Raw genomic sequence first — 26174 nt, forward strand, 5'->3', positions numbered from 1 at the left:
TTAACCCAAAAATTTCCTGAATTGAATTTCCATTGAGCTCATCTCTTTCCATTTTTGTGATTTGTGGAGTGTTTGCTGGCTGACTGGGTGCAGGCTTCAAAATATCACCTGGGAGCCTCTTTAGTCTTTACTCTTTCCCTTTGACTGGATGGAATCAAATCAGACTAGTCTATCTATATCTATATGCACTTCAACCTTAAATGTTTAATTTTATTTGTTTAGCATCATGTATTTTGTATGAACTTGTTTTGGAGGAAAATGACCCCTCTTTCCAACACAACTCTCATTGCTCATGATTATCCCTATAACTCCTTCATGTTAGCTCATGGTGGTTTTTTTTAGGTACCTGAGATTTAAATGATAAAGCTTGCATGTTTCTTACAACACTAAACCTAATATAATGTTTTCATATTTATTTAGTATTAAATAAAATGTGTTTTAAGTTCTTTGAGATTTAATCAAAATTGATTTTTTAAAAATATTAAAACAGTATTTTTTTGCCTCTGTATTTATAAAATGTGTTGAATTTTGTCTCTAGTTAGGTCAAAATGAAATATAAGATCAGAAAAAAATAATAACATTTTAAAAATACAAAAACAGAAAAACATAGGAATTAAAATAAATTTTAACTAAACATTAAGGATTTAAAACACATTTTATAGTTTAATATTTACATTTTAATCCCCAAATTAGAAAACTTCATTTTATTTAAATAGTAAAGTAAAGTTTTATTTAAGATATAAATATAATTATTTTTTGTTAGCATTATTTTAAGCTGTATTTTATAACCACAATTAAAGTTGCAACATCAATTTTTTTATGATATACTTAATTGCATCACAGCTACAATAGATGTCAGGGGCACGAGTAAGTCAGATTTCGTCTATTTTATGATCCAACCTAATAAAATAGAATTGAGTTGGGTTGGGTAAAATATGTTGTTTTTTGTAAACAACCCAAAGCAAATCAAGCTGATTAAGGTTAGGTTGGGTAGTTTTTTTTTATTGAGTATGAAAAGTAAAGGCGAGATTACAAACGAGTAAAGAGGGTGCCTCATTCATATGCAGCAAAAGTATGAACTAAGGCCTCTGGACAAGAGAAGAAAACAGTAAAGACATGTTGAGACGAAGAGCCTTTCTTTACTAGAAAATCTCCATACAAATTTCCTTCTCGCATAGTGTGTTGAAACTTTAATTGTCAAAGCATTTGCTTAAAAACGAATCCTGTTCATGATTGCTGCATACGTACGGGTGCTACTGATTCTCTCTTTTGTTGATAAAATCAATAGCAAGTAATGAATCAACTCAGACAATCCAAAGGTCACACACCAACTTCAAGCCATTGTAAATGGCAAATAATTCCACATTCATATTTGTTTGTAAAACCACATGAGCCTGAGTACACCCAAGTAACTAGTGACCAAGATCTCTATGAAGTACTTAATTAGTACATGTCCTTCAAAGTCAAAGGCATTCAACTATGCAAAAACTATCTAAGCAAGAAACATCTACAATCTGACCACAATAAAAAATGACAGTGTATACTATGTAATTAGAAGTTTATAATGACTTACAAGTAGAACACTTCAACTTAAGCACAATAATAAATTAATCATGTTTTCGGAGACTCCAATGCATGTTCAAATTAAAAATCAGTCAAGTTAGGATTATGCAAGCAATACACACATAGTCACATACTGACATAGTTGTAATTTTAATATGATATCATAATTTATTATTAATATTAATATCTACATTGGGTTGATTGAATTAATTGGATATGAAACTCATTAATTCAATATCCAGCCTAATTATAATTGGATAAGTTAAAATCAACCCAATTCTGAAATGTAGTTTAGATTGGTTGAGTGTATCAGATTTCCTGGTCGATTCGTACCAGCCTACACCCCTATTATTTGCATTTATTCACATATTTTCACAATTTTAAAGATGGCGACAGCACCATAACTTAATACACTTTCTTTTTTAAGGAAAAACATTGTTGGTTAATGTCGTTGTATCAATATTATCTTCTATTCTTTGACCTTATCTCCCAAGGTGCGATCTTCAGATTTCGCAATGAGATGTATCTGCGTTTTTTTTTTTTTTTTTATAGAAATATCAAAGATGTGCCTGAAACAAAGAGTTAATGTTTTTTTCCCCTCAAAATCTATTTTACTAATTGAATTACTCACGTTTCCGGTGGTTAAAATGAATTGGAAATGTTTTCTTTAATTGTTTTTTTAGTCTATGACATTATTGTTTCAGTTTATATAGAATTATATACGAAGTTTCTCTTATATTAGAATATTTTTATTTTAATACCTATTATATAAGAAAAATTAGAATTGTTTTCCAATTCCTATTAGTCAGATTATTACTCAACAGAAATATTGATGTCATAGATTAAAATGAAAAAAAAAATATTAAGGACCAAAACAGACAAACAAATTTTAAGAAAACCAAAGCGAAAACCATTATATATTTTTGTGGCCTGATTAATGTTCTCATTATTGATATTGTGTAAGCGAAACTTTTCCCAACATTCTCTGTTGATATACTTTTATTGATTTTTTTAAAGCATATACTTTTATTGATAAGAATTCAAAGAGGTGAATGGAAAATCTTACAAATAGCCAAAGAAAAAAGGACTTATCTTTTTAGTTTATAGCAAAACCATGATAATAAGGTCATCGCACTTGACATAATTAAGCCTAGTATATCAATGTCTATATTAAGAAATTAATTTCCTTTAGATAAAGATTATACTAATGAAAATAAGTCCAAATGATTAAAATATTTTTTTAAAATGTAACCTTTTGTGTAATATATGATTCATGAGCACAATAACCTTGCTATCTCGCAAGGTTTAAGCCAAACCTGCAGAGCAGAATTATAGTATGATAGAGGTGGGCATAAACTGCACCTGAGTCAATTCTGACTTTTACCCAAGCTCAGTCAGTGGAGTAACAACGGTAGTGACGGTACATTATGTTTCGAAAAAATATAAATTAAAGATACTTTAAAAATGAGATGGATTAGAGGAGGAAAAGAGATAAAAACATGTAGAAAAATAATAATAACTATGATCAATAATGTGAAAAAAATAAGGTCAAAATCAGATGAAGTAAAAAATAAATAAAATTTATAATTACTGTACTAACATCACATAATCTATTCCAAAACATTAGTAATAAATATTGCAGTAATTGATTTTAATTACACAAATTCGATGCTACTACTTACTCCAATTTTCATTTTTTCTTCATCCACGCCCACTTTCATTTGTTTTGTACTAGTCTGTATGCTAATGGTTTTGAGTAACAGAAAAAGAAAACGTGATCGATTCTAAAAATATCATTACATCAGATAGCCATAAATAATCTCGTTGTATATCCTATCTCCATAATAAATTTATAGTTGTACTTTTCTTTAGCTCTGCGGTGTACCTAGGACATTATATTTAGGGGTGTCAGAAGTCATTCTCAAAATAGTAGTATTATTTATATTACATGATCACCATAAGCTCCATATTAGAGAAATTTAAGGTGGAGCTCTCTTTTTTAGGATATATGGAATTCTTGATAATACTAAAGGTTTACAAATATGAATCATATTTTATTTTTACTGAAGAAATATCAATAATATTGATCTTTAAACATGAGATATGTTAATATAACCTACATTTTTATTTTATTTCTAAGGTTTATTAGTGATCAGATTTTTACATGATGAGTACACTACCAAAATTTCTACGACTACTCGACTAGGATAGAGTTTAGTTTACCCTATTTATTATTTATATTGTAGTTGTAACAATGTCCCAGCTCGATCTATGAATTCTACTTAAATTTACTGTTGTGACGGTAAGATGATGAACTATTAAAATGTATTTATTTATAATTTAAACAAGTCAAAATGAGCGCTATGTAATTGTTGAAATTTTAAATTTCTTTACTACGGGACATTTTGTCTTTCATGCTTATTTTTGGTTCTATCTCTATCTCTGATCTATTTTTTCTTTTTTTAACCTTATCTCTATTTGGTTTCCTGAATCAGAATACTTCAACTACCAAATAAATGAATACCCATAACTTAATTCTTTTTTAGTAATATGAATAAATACTAATAATAAACCAACTACTCTTTTCTCTCTTTCTTCTCCTCCTACCTTGTGGGACCACCATTTTTGTATAAACAATATATTTTTTAAAAAATAGCAAAATTACATAAACAATATATTTGACTACATCATTTAATGCAAGATATGTTGTGGAAATCTCACAGACCCATGTATTTTCACTAACGAAATGTAATTTTTTTTATGAAATTAAAACTTGAGTTTTTGCTAGTATAATAATGTTAACCATCCATATTAGAATTCATTGTTATCCCTTATCTATTTCCTTCCCTTTTCTTAAGCTATTTTTATTTGGTTTCCTCAATCACAATTGTTTAACTATTACCAAATAAATAAGTGTCTCTGTAACTTCATTCGTTTTTTTTATAAGTGAGTTAATTAGTATATAAGTACCAATTGATTATACACCATCGAGTACCTATTTTTTATAAGTTGATCAATCTACTTATTTTATCCCTTAGTTCCATTTTTTTAAAATTCAGTCCTTTAAATTTTTTAAGTGAGACAATGGTGGTTCTAAGATAATAATAATTTTTTTATTTTGAGACACTGTCCCAAAACCTAAAATGACCAGTGTTTCAAAATAATTATTATAATTCAGTTTAAAAGTATAAAAGATGAAATTAAACTCTTAAATGATAATCAAGAGGTGAAATTGAATATATAATTAAGAACATAAGGATTAAAAGTTTACTTTAGCTAATTAACTGCATCTCACCATTTAATGAATTTTTTGGAAACTTCATTACTCTAAGCCCATATTATTTGTTAATAAAATGAAAACTTTACATAAAACTGATAAAAGCTATGAACCCTTAAAAAAAAAAAGAAGCTATGGACCGGAATTTCGATACTTAACCACACTCAAATCTCAATCAACTTCCGGGTTGCCAAATCAACTTTTTTTTTATTAATAAGTTGTCATCTTTTTTTTTTTACTTCATTAACATTTTTTTAACAGAATTGATTGCATTAAGTTGTCATCTTGTAAATCAGTGTTTTTTTCATTTCAATCCTTTTTAATGTCTTTAATCCGTGTCTTCTAAGTATCTATAACTATAGGAAGAAATTAGATATTTAAAATTATAAGTTTGGGGCTAGAATCCCGAGATGACTATTAGTTATAAGTTACAGCCGAAATCCCTCCCTCTACATGCAAACAGCATATGAAAAATATTCAGCATGCATTTTTCATACAGTATCATCGATTCATGGTAAAAACTTCAACTTATTTTTACGGTAAAATAATCCAAGCTCACTATTTTCTTTATTTGTGCTTTAGACTGTTGATATAAAGATTGATGGTTAAATTAAGTTTTTAATGCTTTAAAAATTTGTGACTTTATCTTTTTAATTTTCTTTTAAATGAGTTTTCCATGAAATAGTTTTGTTTTTCTTTGTTTTTTTTACCAAATAGTTTCTTTGGTTAATTTTCTTCCCCTTAGTTGGTCCTCTAGATGAGTTTCTTATTTGGTAAAGAAACTTCAAACTCGTGCTAAAAAGATTAATTAAAAGAAAAACTCATAATATTCAGAGGAATTAAATGAGAAATAAAAATTACAAAGGAACTATATTTAGTAAAAAAGGTGCTTTTAAAAATGATATGCACCTATAAAAATCTAAGGTACTGGTTGATGAAGTTTACAATGATGATGACGTCTCTCCCTTGCTACGTTGTTTATCCTTTTGGTGTGGTGTGGGTGGTAATATATGTAAAAGTACTCGAACGTTGAAGTCAATCACTTAGAAGAAGTCAAAGATAATTAAAGTAGACATTAAAATTAGGTTTACATGTAATGAACCCTTCATATGAGTAGAGTGTCATTTACCATAGATATATGTTTTTTGATAATGGATAGATCATATTTCTCTTGGTTTAGGAGATTTTTTATCAACAAATGTTAATTATTAGTTTGCTAATTTTTTTAGCGGAATAAATCATATTATAAGAGATTTAATTTGTTATTATCAAACTTATAGATATTTGTTAATGATCATTGAATTTTAGACTTCTTGTTCTTACTAAATAATAGTCAAATACTATTGGGATTCCTCTTGTCGAGGGATCCTACCTTTTAACTTTGTCTTCTTCATGTACCAAATAAGATGACAAAGAAGAAGAATATCTGCAAAAGGTATTTCAATTGCTCGAGTTTGACTATAAATAATAATTAAAACAATAAAATACACATCAAATGAATAGTAGTCATTATTTGGGGGTTCCTTTTTATTTATATAAGTTTTTGTGGGCCTTAGATTGTAGGCTTTCGTGCTTGGATTACCATCTAGGTACATAATTCTTCCTTAATCAGGATTTAAGTGGCCTAAACCTCCCCCCTTTACCCTTAATCAATTCAATTTGCTCTATCTCGATTTAATCACATGTTTGTGGGGGTAGATTATGGGTAACCTAAGGCCGGATAACTATTTGATGAGAATGATTATGGAATTCTTGTCCTAACCGAATACCTATCAACTATACTTCTTAATATAACAATTGTTTTCTGTTAATAGCCTAGCCCTAGTGATTGTGTCACCGGACTAAGGAATGTGTTTGACTTGTGCAAGCATAACTTTGGTTAACAATGTACTAACATGGACTTATATATCCAAGTGTAATTCATGTTTTGGTGACATACCATGTTGGGTGATTGACCTATCATGCACGGTGTTCAATCTCAAATATCATAATTACAAGCTCAACTAGGAAATGACAATTAAAGAAAGTATGATTGATTGTAAAACACAAATGGGGCATAACAAGAATAAAACAATAAATGCAGATAAAATGAGAATGTTCATATATTGGTCCTATAATTCAATATGCATGAACAAATATAAGCGAGGGTATACTTTTAAAAAAAAATATATATATTTTTTGTCTATATTACTGGGTCCTTTTTTCTTTCTTTCTTTTATCTTTCTTTCCATCCAAAGTATATACAATTCAAGGAGTGTATAAACAAATTTTTATTTTTTATTACAGATTACATACATCATGCAACGAAGATAATTTTGCTCCAGACCCATGGGATTATTATGGGTGCATAATTCTCACTCGCGATATTTAATTCAGAAGCATTCTTTTCTTTGGGTTCAAACCTAAGACAACTAGTCATGGTACTACCGTCGAGGCTGGCATGTATCATGTACTGGTGTTCTTGTTGGCACATCTTGTGTTATTCTATTTTTTTTTATTAAAAAAAACTATTAGTTAAACTGAAATAATTCTATATGATTCACAAAATCGATTGTCTCAATTTCTGTATTCTAAATTTGATGCAATTTTTTGTTTTGTAACTCATGTAATACCATCCACTTTTGGCTCGAAAACCAATTAGGGCATCTAATTAGAATCCTGACAGGGACCTTCCTATATATCAGCTAGCTATTTTTGTGGGATGACATTCAAAAGTCCAAACTCAAACCAGCGTTTGCTTCCACAAACATTACGGTTGTAGAAGCAGCTGACAAAAAAGGACTAATCATTCGATAGTCATTTAGTAGAATTATTTTTCTGTCCATATAGTTTTGATTTCCATATCTCGAACTTAATGATTTGGATAGAAGTATGGTACTTGACAGAACATTATGGCGGAAGTTGATCCATGTAGCCGACCCCACCTAGTGGGATAAGGCGTTGTTGTTGTTGTATAGTTTTGGTTTCCATAGAAAGTCAACATTTCTGTTCCTAATTTTTTAAGCAAAGAACAATGTATCAATGGTAACTTGTTTGCGGTTTCTCTGTCTTCCAATTTTCACCAGAGCTTTTGTACTTTTTCATCGTCCATATTTGGGTTTCAGTGAAATACCACACTATTTCTTTCCTCTTTGGTTTACCCTTTTGATAAGAATTAGAGGGACATCAAGGAAAACTGTTAAAAACAGTGTAACAGCGGAATCTATTGGGAAGACGGATAAATACTATACGCTTCAGTGTGAGGAAGATGATCATCCATCATTCATTTTGCATTGTTAGATTTATGGCCAAGTCGTTGTCCAATAAAAGTTCAAAGGAATCAAGGGAAAAAATCTCGTTCAAAGTGGCAGATTAGAGTGAATAGTGAAAATGAAACTTCAGTAAACATCTGAGATTCTTCATTCTATGTATCAGAAGAAGATCTTAATCTTGCAGTGTTTTGTTAACTTCTACCTTGTCTTCAAGTTACCCTTCATATAAAAATGTGACATAAGTTAATAACAATTTTTCGGCCTTAATATCAGTTGAAAATAAAAACTAATTAACTGCTAGTTCTTTGTTGTTTATATGATACCTTTAAAACCTCAACCATATATAATTATAAGATCACTTAATTATTCCCTTAATATTATTCTAGGACGAGTGCCAACAATCCTTTTTTTGATACTTTCTATTATTGACTATAATCTATTAGAAATTATAAATTTTGGTGAGTCCCACTCTTAAAGTAGGAAAAACAGGGAGATCTACTAAAATTTATATTTTTTTAATAAATTCTATCCAATAATAAAAAAATATTAAAAAGAAGGTGTCATAAAGAGTATTAACAAAATTCTCTGCTATTCCAATATTTTCCAATGCTGCTCTATAATTAATTGGAATGTTAAAACCTTAAGTCCATGCCAAAAGCTAACATTACAAAGGACAAACTGGTAATGCAGACTATTTTTGTTCCCTTCATTACGCCATAAGGTCTTCTATACCGGCCAAATGATGGTGATAAGAAATCTTAGCAAGAAGAACTTTTCTCTTTTCCACACATTTACATGGTTCCTATTGAAAGAACAGCAAAGCTTTTAGCTGTCAAATGTCCGTGTTCATGGGCTTCCTATCCTTCCCACATGACTTTGGACCACATTCTAATAAGTTTCATTTTCTGCTCCTTCTGCTATAGTCTTGCGTTAGCTGTCTCAAAATACCATTCAATTCTCCAAAATTAGGAAAAATGATTATTAGAAAATTAAATGTGGATTATTAGTTTTATATTAATTAGTAAATAGCTTAATGAAAAATACGTAAAAGTAACTCATATAACTACTACTCTTTTGTTAGTCCTTTATTAACTGGGTGCTCCCCGACTCCAACCCAACAATAATTGCTTCGTCTCTGAACCTTTTGATAATTAACTGCTTGATATGACACTTGTGGCTGTTATAACTACATGATGTAGATTGATTGATATTAATTACTTCAACTTTATCTTTACCCGACCTAAATAATTAGTAGATAATTTTGTTCTTTTAAATAGGTGAGTAGGTAGTTCTTTTATAAGGAAAAATATATATCGAAAGACCTTAAGTAAATATTATTATTTTGAGAAATTAATCATTTTAATTTTTACACATCATTTTAATCCTTTTTAGTTTCTACCCTAGATCTAAAGGAGTTAAAAATGACATGTGAATAAATTAAAAAAAATGATGTTTTTAAGTATATCATTTAGAACTAAATTTTTCACTTTGAAAAGCTTTTGTAGTAACAAGTAAGTAGTGGCCACTAGATAACCTCTTGAGGAAATTTCCTATCTTATAATTATCATTATATGAGACCAAAGTGTCAATAATGGTTTAATTATGAAAACAACTTTTCATTTTCTGTCTCTGTCTGATCCCACAGTGGGGGGACCTTATCAGCCGGAATGTTCTATAGAATCCATAAAGTGTTACTCTGGCTCTCATTTTGCCTTTGTCATTATTAGCTGCATGGGCATTATCTCAGAGGCCTCCAACTTGCAACAAACCTCAATATATATAACACCATTGTGTAGAGTAGCCTACCATTCATTCCCACATTCCCATTTTTCACACCACCAACACAAGATGTTTCTCCACATTGTGTTCCTCCTTTTCCTTCTCTCATCCACTTCCCATGCCACTGTCCAAGACTTCTGTGTGGCAGACCTCAAAGGTGCAGACACCCCTGCAGGCTACCCCTGCAAGCCACCTGCTAATGTCACTTCAGATGACTTTGTGTACACTGGCTTAGCTGAAGCTGCAAATGTCACAAACATAATCAATGCTGCTGTGACCCCAGCTTTTGTTGCTCAATTCCCAGGTCTCAATGGCCTTGAACTATCTGCAGCAAGGTTGGACCTTGGTCCTAGTGGTGTTATCCCACTCCACACTCATCCAGGTGCCAATGAACTACTCATTGTGCTTCAAGGTCACATCCTTGCTGGATTCATATCTTCAGGTAACATAGTTTATCAGAAGGTGCTGAAAAAGGGAGAGCTCATGGTTTTCCCACAAGGGCTGTTGCACTTCCAAATTGCTGTTGGTAAGAGAAAGGCCCTTGCTTTTCCTGTTTTCAGCAGTGCAAACCCTGGCCTCCAAATCCTTGACTTTGCACTGTTTGCCAGCAACTTCTCCACTCCTTTGGTGACACAGACCACTTTCCTTGATCCTGACCTAGTGAAGAAGCTTAAGGGTGTTCTTGGGGGTAGTGGCTAGGCTAGCCTTATGGTTAATTAATAATTGCTTATTATTTTGCTCAATTCATTACTTTTGTGCTTTCAATTCGCTAAACTTGTCCAGCTCAATTGACTGAGCTACGTGAGTGACTAGTTTTAAATCCTTTAATATTTATGTTTGATTCTTACGTATAAAAAAATAAATTCATTAGACTTGTCCAGGTCTCATGGTCATTGAATTGCTCGTGTTAATGTGAAGTAATTTAATAAACTCTCGTGCTTGATTTTTGTTTTCCATTTCTCTGTTCCAAAACTAAAAATGTGTTGAGATTTGAGTATTGCTATCTTAAGAAGGGTTGTTTGCCAATGTTGCCTGAGAGTCTTATCCACATTTTCCCTGGTTGATACATGTCGGGCTAAGGATGCTATTTGTCCTTTACTATCACGCATGTTTTAATTATTACAGTTGTCCACACGTCTCGAAATATGTTGTTTTATTTTGTTTGCCAATGTAGTATTATTTATATAAAATAATTTTTTTTATTGTTTCTATTATATTTTTTAGAATTTAAATTTGAGACCTAATTCATTGTACAAAACCGGCTCGGGTGAGAATTGCATGAGTCTTATAAAGGTTACATTGTATACCTCTAGTTGATGTGATGTTGCAACATATTCCTTCACGCTAGGAAGGGACACATGGAGCGTGGACAAATGAAGATAGCCCAATAACAACACTTTCTCATGTCTAGGAAAAGATATCTAAAGTGTAGACAAATCTGACATGAGGATAGATCTAAAATAGACTCTTAAGTTAAATTAAGATAAACAATTTCGTACACTTATTTGTATTCACAAAATCTGAATCGATCTCTAATGTTTAAAGACTATAATAAAATTATGTAAGAAAACTAAATAACATGATCAAACAATCTAAGGAAATTAAAGTAAAACAGGGAAGCAAGGAAACAACAAAAATAGAATTAGGATATTTCAATATATCTTAACGTGGAATTGTAAAATGTTTAAATACTAATCTTAATCTTCTTTTTAAAATTTATTAAACTTATCTTGATTATTCATCAACATCTCTCAAATGAAATTTGTTAACATGTTTATGTGGATAGAAGTGCACAACTACAACTAGCATGTGATGCATTTTTTTAAAACTCTTATCAAACAAGCCAAATTTCCAACATAAGAAATGACAAATGAAATAAAATATAATTGTGGGACGTAAGCAAAGCTTGAAATAAAGTTCGGAGAAAAAAGTATCGTTTTGCTTGATTAAAAATCTCAGGTTCTCCGACTTGTAACAATAATGTCATTGTTTATCTCCTTTTACAAGTGAGAATGGTTGTCATTCATTGGACCAAAGCTTGGAATGCGACTGAAGATAAAGGCATCACATGCAATTGGAACTCTATCCAAAAGCTAGGCTACACGCTGGTCCTTTCGAATGGTTTGTTTTTGTATATTTAATATAACTAGTTTCTTTAAAATTTAAAATATAAATATACTCACTAGTACTGCTTAATTTTCTCTTATTTTCCCTCCCAAGTCCCATCATAGCTTTTCCAAAGGAGTGATAACTCATGCGTGGAGTTTTAAAAAATAAAAAATAAGCCACATGATGTACACACACTAAACTCTTCATTTGAATACCTTTTTTTTTTTTCATAATCTGGATAAATTTTTTCTTTTTTCTTTTTTAGTTTGAAGAAATTACATAGCAGAGCATATACATATGTCTATGTATTTTTATTTTTCAGATGCAGAATTTTTTTGTACAAATTGTGAAAATACATAGAAAAGTGTGTGTAAAATTTGGGGGGGCTGGAGCTGAAACCTTCCTGAATCCAAAATCACGGTGTACACTGTACAGGAAAAATGGGCCTTGTTGAGGTGGGCTGCTTCGGGTCTAGCATAATGCCTCAAGAAATAAACACTACATGACCTAATAATGGTGTCACTTTTTTTATTTCTTCATATTATTCTCCTGTCTATTCTTTTCCTTTCCCCATCTTAATAATTTATAAATAATTATAAAAATAAATTTTCTTTCTCAAAATGTTATGTTTTTTAAAAACATATAATTTCCTCAATAATCATTATAGAACATACCCTCCATTTATTTATTTAATCATAACATTGTTAGTTTTACCAAAAAAAAAAAAAGAATACAAAATCACAAGTTCACAACTATGGCACAGCACGTGAAGGTGGGTGTGATAGAGGGAAAAGCCCAATTAATTAATGATTGCTATTTATTTATTTTAGTTGGTAATTAATTGCTTTTTTTTAAAGAAAAATTTATTTGCTTGTCATTTTTTTTTTATTTTAATCCTCCAATCATTAAGAATTTTTTTTAACTAATCTGAAATTTAGTGTCAATAGATAAGTAAAGTAAATCATTTCTGCTAAAGATTAAATTTAAATATTATTCAACAATTAATTATCCAATCTAATTATTTGCTTGTTATGAAGCAAGGTATTTGGATCCCGTAGGCAAAATTTACCTTACATAAATTTATTGTGCAACGAAAATTCAAACGAACTCATTATAAGTTCAGAGTGATGAGGTGTCACTCCAAGTTGAGTGCGACTGTGCGTGATCAAGACGGTACAATAATGGACTCCACGTTCCACGTGCATTTCATATATTATTATAAAAACAAGTGTAAGATAAATATTTATTTTTATATAATAAATATTTTTAAATATATAAATTATATTTTAAATTAAACTGTCATGATATAAAATTATTTAAATTATTAATCATTTTCTTAAAAATTTAAATTAAAAATAAAAAGAGAATAAATTGAAAAGGATAAATAGTTAAATAGTTTACATATCTTAAGACTACATAATTGCATTAATATAAAATTATACAAGAGCCAAGAGAAAAAGTGGACGATACTATATTGCGAAATAAAATTGTCTTCATCTTACAATATTTATTATCCAAAAAAGAAGTAATGTAAAATTAATATAATAGATAAGTCTCGTTGAAATAGAGTGGTGTGCTAGTATATATTATGAAATTAAACTTGCTTTGACTTTAGCTGTTTCCTCGTGGAACTTGAATTCTACGTAACTGCATGGCCATTTCTTAGTTTACTCTCCAACTTATGCCAAATAGCCCTATAAATAAGATAACTAGCCAATCCCACATTATTATACCTTCACACCAAATCCATATTCATCGAAGTTCATCAATTCCAAGATGAAAATGATTTACATTTTTTTCCTCTTGGCTCTTCTATCATCCACTTCCCATGCTTCTGTCAATGATTTTTGTGTAGCAAACCTAAAAGGTCCAGATAGCCCTTCAGGCTACCAGTGCAAGCCACCTAACACAGTCACGGTGAATGATTTTGTGTTGTCTGGCTTTGTAGCTGGAAACACCACAAACGCTTTCAATGCTGCATTAACACCAGCATTTGTCACTGAGTTACCAGGAGTCAATGGTCTTGGCATATCTGCAGCACGGTTAGACTTAGCCAAAGGTGGATCAGTTCCAATGCACTCACATCCTGGTGCTAGTGAAATACTAATAATGGTGAAAGGTCAAATCACTGCTGGTATTTTGACACCTGGTGCTGTTTATGAGAAGACACTTAAACCTGGAGATGTTATGGTTTTCCCACAAGGACTTTTGCATTTTCAAGCGAATTCTGGTAAGGGAAAAGCCACTGCTTTTGTTGCTTTCAGCAGTGCAAACCCTGGAGCACAACTACTTGACCTTCTGTTGTTTGGCAATAGCTTGCCTTCTGACTTGGTTGCACAAACTACCTTCCTTGATGTTGCTCAAGTGAAGAAGCTTAAGGCTCGTTTTGGTGGTAGAGGCTAGCTTCTATTGCTCATGAATTGATCTTTTCCTAATGTTTATTTCTAATCATATAGTCAATAATGTTGTGTATGCCATTTGCCTTTTCCACTTCCATGTTTGAAGATTTCGTAATGGAGAAAGATTGTTCTACTAAAAAAAACACCTTTATGTTGAGGGAGTATGTTGGAAAATAGAGTAATAATAGTTGTATTTATCTACTTATTTATATCTTTAATTATGTTACTTAAATTTTTCAAGAAGGAAAATGTTTGGTAAGTACCCAAATACTCATCAACACCTAAAGAGATGGGAGAAGAGAAGAGATAAGTGATAGGTTTATAAGAATAATGATGTGCAAAAAAAGAGTATCACATAGTTATTTATTTAAAAAGAATGCCCAAATATCATTATTATTTCAAGAATGATGTCTCATAGTATCACATGTACGAGTCTTGTGTAGTACATTTGCAAATAAGCCAAATAAAGCCAAGAACTCAAAATTTAAGGGCCTGCTTGATTTGTTTATTATCATTCTTTTGCTTTAAAATAACGATTTTTTAAAAGTACAATTCTACTTTACTTATCAATCGATTTATCACCTAAAGTCCATTGATTTTTAAAAACTGTATTTCTAAAGCAAGTGTTTTAAAAAATAGAAAAACAACAATTGGGAGCTATTTCCCTTTTCGCTTTTCAATGGCAGCAAAATAACGACATGGGAGAGAAGCTGCTTGGATGCAGAGAGAACACGAATTATGTATTTCGGACTTTGACACTTCGGAGTTGCAAAATAAGTAATGGCCATAAAAGTTGTAGAGCAGGACAAATTGTTTTCATCCATCAAACAACTTTTTCTATTTTTAATTTTTGAAAACTAAAAATATATTTTTAAAATACAAATCAAACACACTCTATTTCTTCTATTTTCTGATTCATCTTTATTTCCTCAAGTGCTTACATGCATTATAAGGAGAATGCATGACAAAAAAGAAGAGCAGAAAAAAGGGGTAAGTACAATTACCCGATGTAATAAAAAAGTAAGGAAGATAAAAAAAAATATGCATGCAAGGTAGTATAATAGTAACAATTTAATTTTAATACATATCAATACAAAGGTTTTCAATCATCAATTAAGTAAAAATCATCTTATAGGTAACCTTTAAAGTGATTATGACAAACGTTAACAACATTACCAAAAAAAGTTCATTGGAGACCGATAATATCAGCCGCTAAATGTAGAAAATCGCACAATGATTTAATTAGCAACGATTGAAATAAATGGAAATTCAGGTCGCTAAGCCATTAGTGACAGACAAATGTTTTAGTCGCTAGGTAGTCACTGAATATTTCAGTCACTAATAAAAATGACGTTGCTTGATAATCACCGAATATTTAAAATCATAAATAAATATACATAATCGATTTGAGAAAAGTTAAAATATCTTAATCTGTATAAAATATGCATAATTTATTCAAATAAAAAATTTAAAATTTAGAAGGAGAAGGTGAGGATTGGTGTAACTTTTCAACAGATAATAAACTGTAAGATTAAATCATTTTAAAAATGTGTTATAAAAAATCAGCTTAAAAATATACTTTATTTTAGTACACAAACATAAATTGCTTAGAAGCATCAATTTCATTATATAATCAATTTATGCATACTATTATCTACAAATATTTGATATTTGATCAATAATATAAATAAGAATTTTGCTTTTAATTGAAAATTGTATAAGAAAATTTAATTTGTATTTGCAAAGGAAAATAATTACAGAATTTAGAATATTAAATATAAAAGAATAATTAAAATATAAAATAATAATAAGTACTTTTTCATAAAGAGAGTATATGTTTCTCTTAAAAAAAGATGGTATATGTTTTTTTTCATAGAAAAGTTTTATGATAAAAAGAAAAATATAAAATTATTAATATGATGTGATATGATTGATAAATTATTTATTACTTAAATATGTGATTATATGTTCGATCTATAATTTGTGTATAAAAAAATTATTAATCTTATAAATAGATCTCACTACCTCTCGAAAGATTAATTAGTCTCAAGACAAATACTTTGATTAAGAAAAACATTATAAAGTCCAGGAGTGAAACATTTACATCGGTATAAATAGTACTAGCTGTATTTTAATTATCTTCATAAAAAAGCTCTATTTTAATCATTGCTGAAATCAAATGTGCTTCGGATCCCGACAGATTTAGTCAATCCTTTCCTGCTATTTTTTTTTTTTTGCCAACACTGAAGTCCTTTTTAAGCCACTTTTTGGGGGCTTCGGATCTAGCACATATAATACCTCAAGTCTTAATAAAGAAATACTACTTATTTCATCTGTAAAATAAATTAATAGAAAATTCATAATTTAAATTATTAGAATAGAACCACCAAAATTTAAGATAGTTCTAATTTAACTAATAATTTTAAGTTTGAGTCTTTAAAATATAATTCGGTAAAAAAATCTTTAATATATAATAATATTAAATGTTAGACAGTTTAAAATAATTGATAATATTACATTACTACATAAGTTTTCTAAAAAAATTTACATAAAAATCTTTGAAAGATTAAAATTAAAATGTTTTATAAGGATCAAATTGGTATTTAAGAAAAAAAAATTGTTTCCATCAATTGACAGGATCAAGAAGAACTTGCATTGACTTTTGGTAACAATTGGATCTAGCGTGTACTGTAGAGAAGGTCAAGGTTTTGACTTATAACCTGTAGACGTTTTTACGATCACATCTTACATAGCACACCAATCACACAGTCAATATTTGCACATTGCACAACAGATCGATCACTTTTAGCAGCTGATAAAAATTGAAGTTACTCAATGTATATAAAGAAGCTCCACAAAAACCTAATCTTATATCAAAACCAAGAATGGCAAATCAATGGATCTAATTCGTATTATCGAAAACGAACCTGTATTATACCACTCAGTCCATTATTTAACAACACATTGTATCTACTCGCTTAAAAATTACCGATAGAAATTACAAAAAAATTAAACTTGTGGATTTCACTGTTTATTCAACAAGTTTAACTTATAATTTTGTAAATTTTAATCAATTGTAAAAAAATGTGTTAGAAAGTGTAAGCAATCACTGTTTATATTTTAAAGGAAAGCACACTGCAGCATACAAGAAGGGAGGTTCAATTAATAAGGCAAGAAAAAACATTGTTTTTATCTTATCAATCAATAGTGCTTTTGCGTAAGATGGGCATTGGATCATATATCATAGGTTACGGATCTTTTGCATCTGACCCATTGGGCCAACGAGAACTAAGTAGTAGAACCCCTGCGTCTAACTCTAAACCCAAAAAATGATAATGATGACACAAAATAATAATAATAAAAATACTAATTTATTGAAAAATAAATGAAAATTCATTAATTTATTAGAGAATAAAATAAAATATTAAAAATAAAAAATAAAAGTATTATTTTTTTAGAAATTTAACACAACTAAAATTTATTAGAAAATAAACACAAAAATTAAATATGCTACAACATATTTAAGCCTTTTTAAAAAAAGTGTTTATTTTTTTAATTGAAAATGATATAATTTAATAAAATTATCTAATTTTTTAATAAGTATAAAATATGTCTTTTTTTTCTTATAATAGAAATCTTAAGGAGTATACTCTCTCTATTCCAAAACTATACATCTTTTAGCATTTTTGTTTTGTTCCAAAATTATAAATGTTTACAAACCCAAAACTAAATTTGCAATTTTTTTTTCCAATTATAATCTTGTTTACAATTATTACTGCATTAAATATTTTTTGTTATCCAAGATGTACAACAATAACTATCCTTTTTTCAACGAGAATGTCCACTTAATATTATTTCTAGCCTTTTCACTATCCAAATTTTTATGGTTAATAATGATAATTCCAACGACATGATTAAATACGGATATTTTAATCTAAATTTTATCAATTAATATTTTTAATAGCTGTGTACTAACCTTATACATCTACAGTTTTGAATTATAGTTTTAAATTGGAGGGAGTAAAAACTAATTTAAGAGTTCATTCATGTTTTGTGTGGTTACAAAGTATGACATTCAAAACCTACATGTTTTGCATTGGAATACATAAAATAAATGAATATAAATTAATTTGAACATTCTCTACACTCAAAATTTTAATTGACATTTTTATTTTCCTAAGTGATCATTGGCGTGTAAGAACTCTCACTCTCACGTGCATACATATATACATTACATTCTATCTGTATAAATAAATAAATTACAGGTTGACCAGCAATAGCGAGGATGAGGTTGCGTAGTGGAGTGAGACTCGCGAGAGAGAGATCATTGAGGGCGCGAGTTAAGGTGAAAATGAACTTGATGTAGTCGTTTTCTGTATCGGTTAAATTGCAGTCGATATAACAAAGTTACTTTAAATTGAAATTTTTTCTCCACATCATGTTTTGCATCAATTATTCAACAACCGCTGGAGAAAGTCGTTGTAAAATGCTATTTTTCAACCAGTGCGTTGAAGTTGTCTAACTTATTCAAAGTAAAAATATAACTAAATGATTGGTGTAATTAATACTTGTAATTAAACATCTTAAAGCACATAAAAGAATCGTCTCAATCATATATGATGGAGTTTTCAATTCCATTTTTACTTGAAATAAGTTGAAACAACCCATGTTAAAATGATTATTAAGTCAACGAGATTAATATATATATATATATATATATATATATATATATATATCCATTTCTCTGTCTTTCTTTTTTACATTTTTCTCTCCCTATCCTCTCTTGTTCTTTCGCTCGTCGGTAAATTAAAGGTAGAGTGTAAAGTCATACTATCTTCTCGAGCATCATTATCTAGCCATGATCAAACCCAGAAATCATAAAGTTTGGAATCCGCCTAATAAAAATATGAAAACGAAGCATACCCATGCGAACAAATTTATTGCTGACAGTGATTATTAATTAGAACAAACACTATCTATGAGTTGATGAGTTCAACACCCATAAACAAATTTATACTTGGGCAACATCAAGGAAGGTACATATAGTTAATTTGTGCAACCAAGTTAGGAGGCAAGTTGTTGCCAAATAACAGGAAGATCAAATTGCGCCTTTTCCCTTTCCATACAATAATTTACTTGAAGATGAGACAGTCCTTGTGGCTTGTGGGAAATCCATAAGATCTCCTGGTTTCAGTGTCTTCTTATAAAAGTGCTGTGCGTATCATAATTCCAGCAAGTGATTTGACCATTTACCATTATTATTAGTGCATTAGCACCCTGCTGGTAGCAATCGGTGCATGCGAGGACTCAATAATTGCTATTTTATATATATCTATATATTATAGAAGTAGTTATTTGAAAATTAATATCAATTATTAAATAAGGATATATGTAAAAAAATAATAATAAACTTGAAATATATAAAACCAATATCAATAGTTTTTGGACCGGAGATAGTAATACCAATGGACTTTTTTTTACTGCACAAAACACATCTTGCTAACAAGTGATACAGTAAGATATCATTCTTGAAAAATATATAAATACATAGATTAATCAATTTTAAGTACATGATCCAAACATCGAAATGGAAAAGGCAAGGGCATACACAGGCATTATTATGGACTATAAATAGCAACAAACATTAGATAGGAATAAATTCATGAGCAATAATATTCCTAGCCTCTGCCACCGAAACGAGCCTTAAGTTTCTTGACTTGTGCAACATCAAGGAAGGTAGTTTGTGCAACCAAGTCAGAAGGCAAGGTGTTGCCAAATAACAGAAGGTCAAGTAGTTGTGCTCCAGGGTTTGCACTACTGAATGCCAGAAAAGCAGTGGCTTTTCCGTTTCCAGAATTAACCTGAAAATGCAACTGTCCTTGTGGAAAAACCATAATATCTCCAGGTTTCAGTGTCTTGGTATAAAGTGCAGTTGGGGTCATAAAACCAGCAGTGATTTGACCTTCCACCATTATTAGAAGTTCAGTGGCAGCAGGGTGTGTGTGCATTGGGATTGATCCACCTTTGGCTATGTCTAACCGTGCCGCAGATACACCAAGACCATTCACACCTGGAAAATCAGTAACAAATGCGGAGGTTAATGCAGCATTGAAAGTGTTTGTGGTGTTTCCAGCTACAAAGCCAGAGAACACAAAGTCATCCACTGTGACTGTGTTAGGTGGCTTGCACTGATAGCCTGAAGGGCTATCTGGACCTTTTAGGTCTGCTACACAGAAATCATTGACAGAAGCATGGGAAGTGAACGAGACAAGAGCAAAGAGGAAAAGAAAGTGAATCATCTTCATCTTGGAACTTGGATGAATGGATTTGGTGTGAAGGTAATGTGGAATTGGCTATCTATTTATAAAGCTATTCTTACACGCTGAAGATACATGGCCTATGGCCTTGCTGCATGTACCCCTAAATCCTTGAGTTAGGATCGTACTATATCTAATTACATCTTGTTTTATTTTATATATGAGAATCAGACTAACGTGTAACGTGAACCACCAAGCAAAATTAACTAGTGGCTGTATCATATTCATGTGAGAGTGGACATTAGAATGAAAACAATAAAATCATATTTTTATTATACTTTTAAAATACAGGTGCACATTTAAACTAGTAATAATTAATTAGTTAAAGATTAATTGATATATGTAATTATTTAATGTGGGTTTTAATATTTTCCTTATACCGGATAGATATGCAAATGTGATTGAAGATGAAGAAAGAAACTGAAAGAAAAATGTGGGTTGACAGTGAGATAAAAGAAAAACTAAGTGTATATTTAATATTTTCCTTATACTACTTTGCATTGTCAACATAGCAATTGGTTGCAATTCAATTTGAAGAATTCCCCTGTAACATGTCTACACGCTCAAGTTATTCGAAGTCGGAGAATGATATATATGAAACACGCGCGGCAGCACTTGAGTGTACACTTAAATTTTAATTTAACTATCATTTCCTGCAAATGTAGGAAATAAATAATTTAATACATAATTATTTAATCATTTTTCTAGTTTTGTCCAAAGAGACATTAAAATATCATTTTTTTAAAATCTACTGTAGATTTTTCTTATTCTTGTAGAAGACCAGATATTCACGGTAGAGATCAATCATGTTGCTTGAACAACAGATATTAATAATGTCAGATCTTGTATGAAAAATCAGGATATAAGAATATTAAAAAGAGAAAAATGGAGTTTACTCATATTTTTTTTAATGAAATGATCATTAATTAATTTAAGAATTAACAAGTTAAAAATCAAACTTAAGTAGTGGGTTGACATTAACTAGACGCATGCATCGTGACGAAGACTTTGATCTGCCACAATCTACAATGTAAACGTGTTAGATTCAGTTTTAAACCAATGGCTTTTATTAATAAAGTCATTTAAACAATGAAGTTGGAGAGGTTTTCCTTTAAAAAAAAGGTGTCTACTATCGATATAATTAATTGGGATCCAAACTTGGAGAGGTTGTTTGTTTATTTCGTAAGATTCAGTTCCTTTGATTCTGTAATGGTCAAAATGGGAGCATCATCTTATAATGGCAAATTTCCCCCGAAGGGGTCCTTTTACAAAGTAATTCTCAAAATGGGATTCTTTCTAAACAATTTTTGGGATGGGTCTGTTTTTGACGTGAACTTCCAAAGAAAACGCCAGCAGCAATGGCGATTTGAGCATGCAGCAACACGTGGAGGGAAAATCGCCAATATCAGCGGCGATTTCGTGTCACCTGGACTCGCCAGTTTGACTGGCGAGTTGCACCCTGTCTCGCCAGACACAGTGGCGACATGCCTCCAGGCTAGCGCTTCTGCCGGTCTCGCCAGTTTGACTGGCGAGAAACTTGAAAAAAAATTTGTTCATTTTCTCCTATAAATGGATCTCTCCTTGACTCCTTCGCGTACCAGTTCAAAAAAAAGATTGTGAGTGTGTATATTCTAAGTATGTGTTTGGTTTCTGTTAGTGAAAAAGCTTTGCTCCTCCTTGTGTTGCTTCTTGCTCGTGCGTAGCTCCCCTTTCTTATAAGTGTTTTTAACTCATGTTTTAAATTTCATGGCACACACTTATTTTGATTCTGAACTTTGAACTCTTAAAGCTTGAAGGCTCAGGAATTGCTGAATGTACCCCTAAATCCTTGAGTTAGGATCGTACTATATCTAATTATATCTTATTTTATTTTATATATGAGAATCAGAATAACGTGTAACGTGAACCACCAAGCAAAATTAACTAGTGGCTGTATCATATTTAAGTGAGACAGGACATTAGAATGAAAACAATAAAATTATTTTTAGATTTTTACTTTACTCACGTGCATGTCATTGATCTTACCCCATGGCCAGAGGATACAGGGAATGAGATATAAACTAGAAGTGTCACAAAATAAAGTTCTCGTCTTAAATTTTTTCCTTCAGATATTAGGAAAAAATAATAAATAAATAAAAGAGTGCTAATAGTTTTATACAATTAATTTTATTATTAATAATTTATTTATAATTTTTATGACTAATAATTAATATTATGAGAAAAATAAAAATAAAAGAGTAATATTAGATTAGTTTATTTAAACTTTTTTATTAAATAAATATTTAATTTAATAAAATAAATAGTTTTTTTATTTTTTAATGTATTTATCTAAATTGTTTTTTAAATAATGTTATACTTATTTTAAAAAAAAATTTATCTGTTTCTTAAAATAGATTTATTTTAAATTTAATTTTTAAAAATTTAAATAAACTCACTCAATATTATATTAAAAAATTAAAATGTCAATCATTTTATAACTTATTTTTTATATAATAATTATTATTGGACGGAAAAAAGTAATATTTCAATCCATAATAACCAGAAAAAGAAGATAAAACATTTCAATCCATAATTGCATAGATCATAGTGCCTTTTATTTTCCCCATACAAGTCGTATGTTCCTTTTTTATTTTTTGCGCCAATAATTGCTGCATCATTTGTTTTCTTTACAAAGTGATGGGACTACATAACTACTCGAGATAAAAATATGATTTCATTATATTTTTTACCCTCAATTTATTGTTTTTATTTTGCAAATTTTGTCCTTTATTTTTTTAATGTATTTTACCTCATTTTTTAAATGCTACGAATTCTTTCTTTTTGTTATATATCTGTTGGATCATGAACGATATTAACACTTTTTTTTTTTGGCTGTTTAAATTATCATGAACACAAATATTGAAAATAACTATTTTTTAACATAATGATACTTTTTAACTGTGACTAGTAATATATTTAGTTTCTTTTATTTCCAACAACTCCGTATATTTACTGTTTCGATGCTTATTTTCTTTAATGAATCACTATGGAGATGTTGGACTATAGAGTTGTCGGGCGTAAAAGAAATTAGAACTTATTAATAATGTCAATTAAAAATTGTCATTTTGCATGTTAAAATATATATATAATTCTAACTTTCCAAGTGCTTATGTTTAGGCGCTGTTCAAAATCATCAGAATTCGAAAGTGTTGCATATAAAAGTTATGACATTTTGAAACGTGGGAGACAAAATATGTGAAAAAAAGTTGGCAGATAAAATTAATCAGAAAATAATTAATTGGAGGGGGAAATTGTAATTAAGCTCAAAAATATGTAAAGTTAGGCCACAACGTCAAAATTTCTGCAACATATTTAGTATTCCGAAATTTTATTTAGGCATAACAGTGATTAGAGATCAATGAGGTCGAATTCAGAGTGTAAAAAAGGGTAGGCCGGATTTTTAATTTTTATATAATTATTTAAATATTTAACTTTTAACAAATAGTTATTTAATAAATAATAAGTTTAAAAAATATTTATTATTAATTTTGTGAATAAAATTAGAGATATGATCTACTACTAAATTTTTTTAGAACAAATATCAATTCAAAAATATATTTTTCTTACATATTTTCCTTTGTTATTTTTTTAAAAAAATATTCTTTTTTTCTTCTAACTCAATTGATTGAATATATTTGATTTTCACATATAATAAAACTATGACTAAAGTGGTGATTGAGGGAAAACAAATTAATTTTATATAAAATGATGACTCGAGTATATTGAAAGGCTAATATAATATATAGGTATAATTCGTGTCCCCACTCCAATTATTTTCCCCGATTATCACTAACTATCTTCCTCACTATTTGATCGAAGTGAAAGAAAACAAAAATAATACTAGTATATGTTCTTTTTGAATTTAAACTGAAATTTTATTTGTATCCGAGTAGGTTCTTCAAATTGTTACATTGGAATGATAAAACATACATTTCGCTGATGATGAATGATCAATCTTAATATTCATGACCAGTTAATTAATTATATAGAGACCTCAACATCACAAACATGAACATTAACATTTCTCTTAATATATTACATCATCATATTAATTATATTTATATATCTTTTCTTCTATCCTTAGGTGTCAATTAATATAGTGGTGTGCATGCATCATTTTCCTTTATTTATACTTAATCGTAACTTTGTTATCTTACCAAGAAACGAAAAAAAAAGGAAAAAAATCATATGTAAATTTGGCACATGGGCCACTGTAATGAGTATAGCAGCATAACACGTGAAGCACGGTATGCTCGAGGGAAAAGCTCAAAAGCCCAATTATTGCTTGTTATGAAGCTATCTAAATCTTTTGCGTATAATATATCTTCAAAACTTAGAGATTAAGAAGTAATATGGAAAAAATGAGGAAGATATACAGAGTATTTGGATTCCAATTGGAAGCAACGAAACTATTATATTTTAGTCAAAACTACGGAAGATATATAGGCATTTACCAACATGATCATATTTTATGGTTTTTATAACAAAATTCCAAAGAGACACGAAATAAGCTCAGAGAGATGAGGTGGCGTGCCAGGTTGTGTGTGTGATCATGAAGGTGCAATAATGGAGAAACTAGAGAGGGTAGTGATGTGGTAGCAGCGTCGTATAGTGGTGGATCAAAGGACTGATTATTGTTGTTCGGTTCAAGCTAGGGCTAACAGATCATTGCTGTCCAATTCCTTAATTCAAATAACTCGTTTTCAATTAATAGTTATAGTTATTATATTACATTAGTCTATAATCTATAAAGTAATAATTAATAAAAAAAACTGATTATATCTAATAAAAAGTTCTAGTTGACTGCGGTTTCTAGCTTCCTCTACCGACGGAACTTTCTTTTATTATACTAGTATATGACATAATATAAATAACGCAACTAAAATCAATACTCACAGAATGCATGTAACCTAAAACTAAAGAGGATTTGAAACGATTGTATCTGTTTAAGAGAAAAAGACAAAATGCAATATCCTTCGTTTACCAAATTATTTTTTATAGAAAAAATATTATAATTTTTTATAAAACACACAATATGTAGGCCAAAAAAATTAGAAAGGACAAAACTAATTTTTTTGAGAGTGAAAAATAAATGTTATTATATATATATATATATATATATATATATATATATATATATATATATATATATTCACATTCAAGTAAAAAAATGGTCTGCATCCGTCATTCCCCACTGATCATGTTGGCTGCGATAATATCACAATATTATCATTTATCAGATATGATAACACCTAAATAATTTGCATGTCGTGCACGTCCAAGTTCCACGTGCTTGTAATATATCATCACAGAAACATATAATTGCCTATATATATATTTTTAAATAAAAGGTGTCTTCATGATCTTATTTTTTATTATCAGAAAAACAAGTAATGTAAGAATGATAGGAAAATGATATAGTAATCTACAAATCATGCAG

General features: G+C 29.7%; 3 protein-coding genes across 3 annotated transcripts; 2 read left to right on the plus strand and 1 right to left on the minus strand.

The window, feature by feature from the left end:
* Positions 1-9895: 9895 nt before the first annotated feature.
* Positions 9896-10826, plus strand: GER8 (germin-like protein). Its single transcript, NM_001249465.3, has one exon. It carries the CDS (start codon positions 9940-9942, stop codon positions 10567-10569), a length of 630 nt encoding a protein of 209 aa, NP_001236394.3. The 5' UTR covers positions 9896-9939; the 3' UTR covers positions 10570-10826.
* Positions 10827-13705: 2879 nt separating this feature from the next.
* LOC100813853 (germin-like protein) lies at positions 13706-14580 on the plus strand. The gene has a single exon (NM_001358004.1). The coding sequence runs from the start codon at positions 13756-13758 to the stop codon at positions 14380-14382; it is 627 nt and encodes a 208-aa protein (NP_001344933.1). The 5' UTR covers positions 13706-13755; the 3' UTR covers positions 14383-14580.
* Positions 14581-19830: 5250 nt separating this feature from the next.
* Positions 19831-20712, minus strand: LOC100527498 (germin-like protein). The gene has a single exon (NM_001249969.3). The coding sequence runs from the start codon at positions 20681-20683 to the stop codon at positions 20057-20059; it is 627 nt and encodes a 208-aa protein (NP_001236898.2). The 5' UTR covers positions 20684-20712; the 3' UTR covers positions 19831-20056.
* Positions 20713-26174: the final 5462 nt, after the last annotated feature.

The sequence above is a fragment of the Glycine max genome, chromosome 7, assembly GCF_000004515.6.
Source record: "Glycine max cultivar Williams 82 chromosome 7, Glycine_max_v4.0, whole genome shotgun sequence".
In the NCBI taxonomy this organism is placed as follows: domain Eukaryota; kingdom Viridiplantae; phylum Streptophyta; class Magnoliopsida; order Fabales; family Fabaceae; genus Glycine; species Glycine max.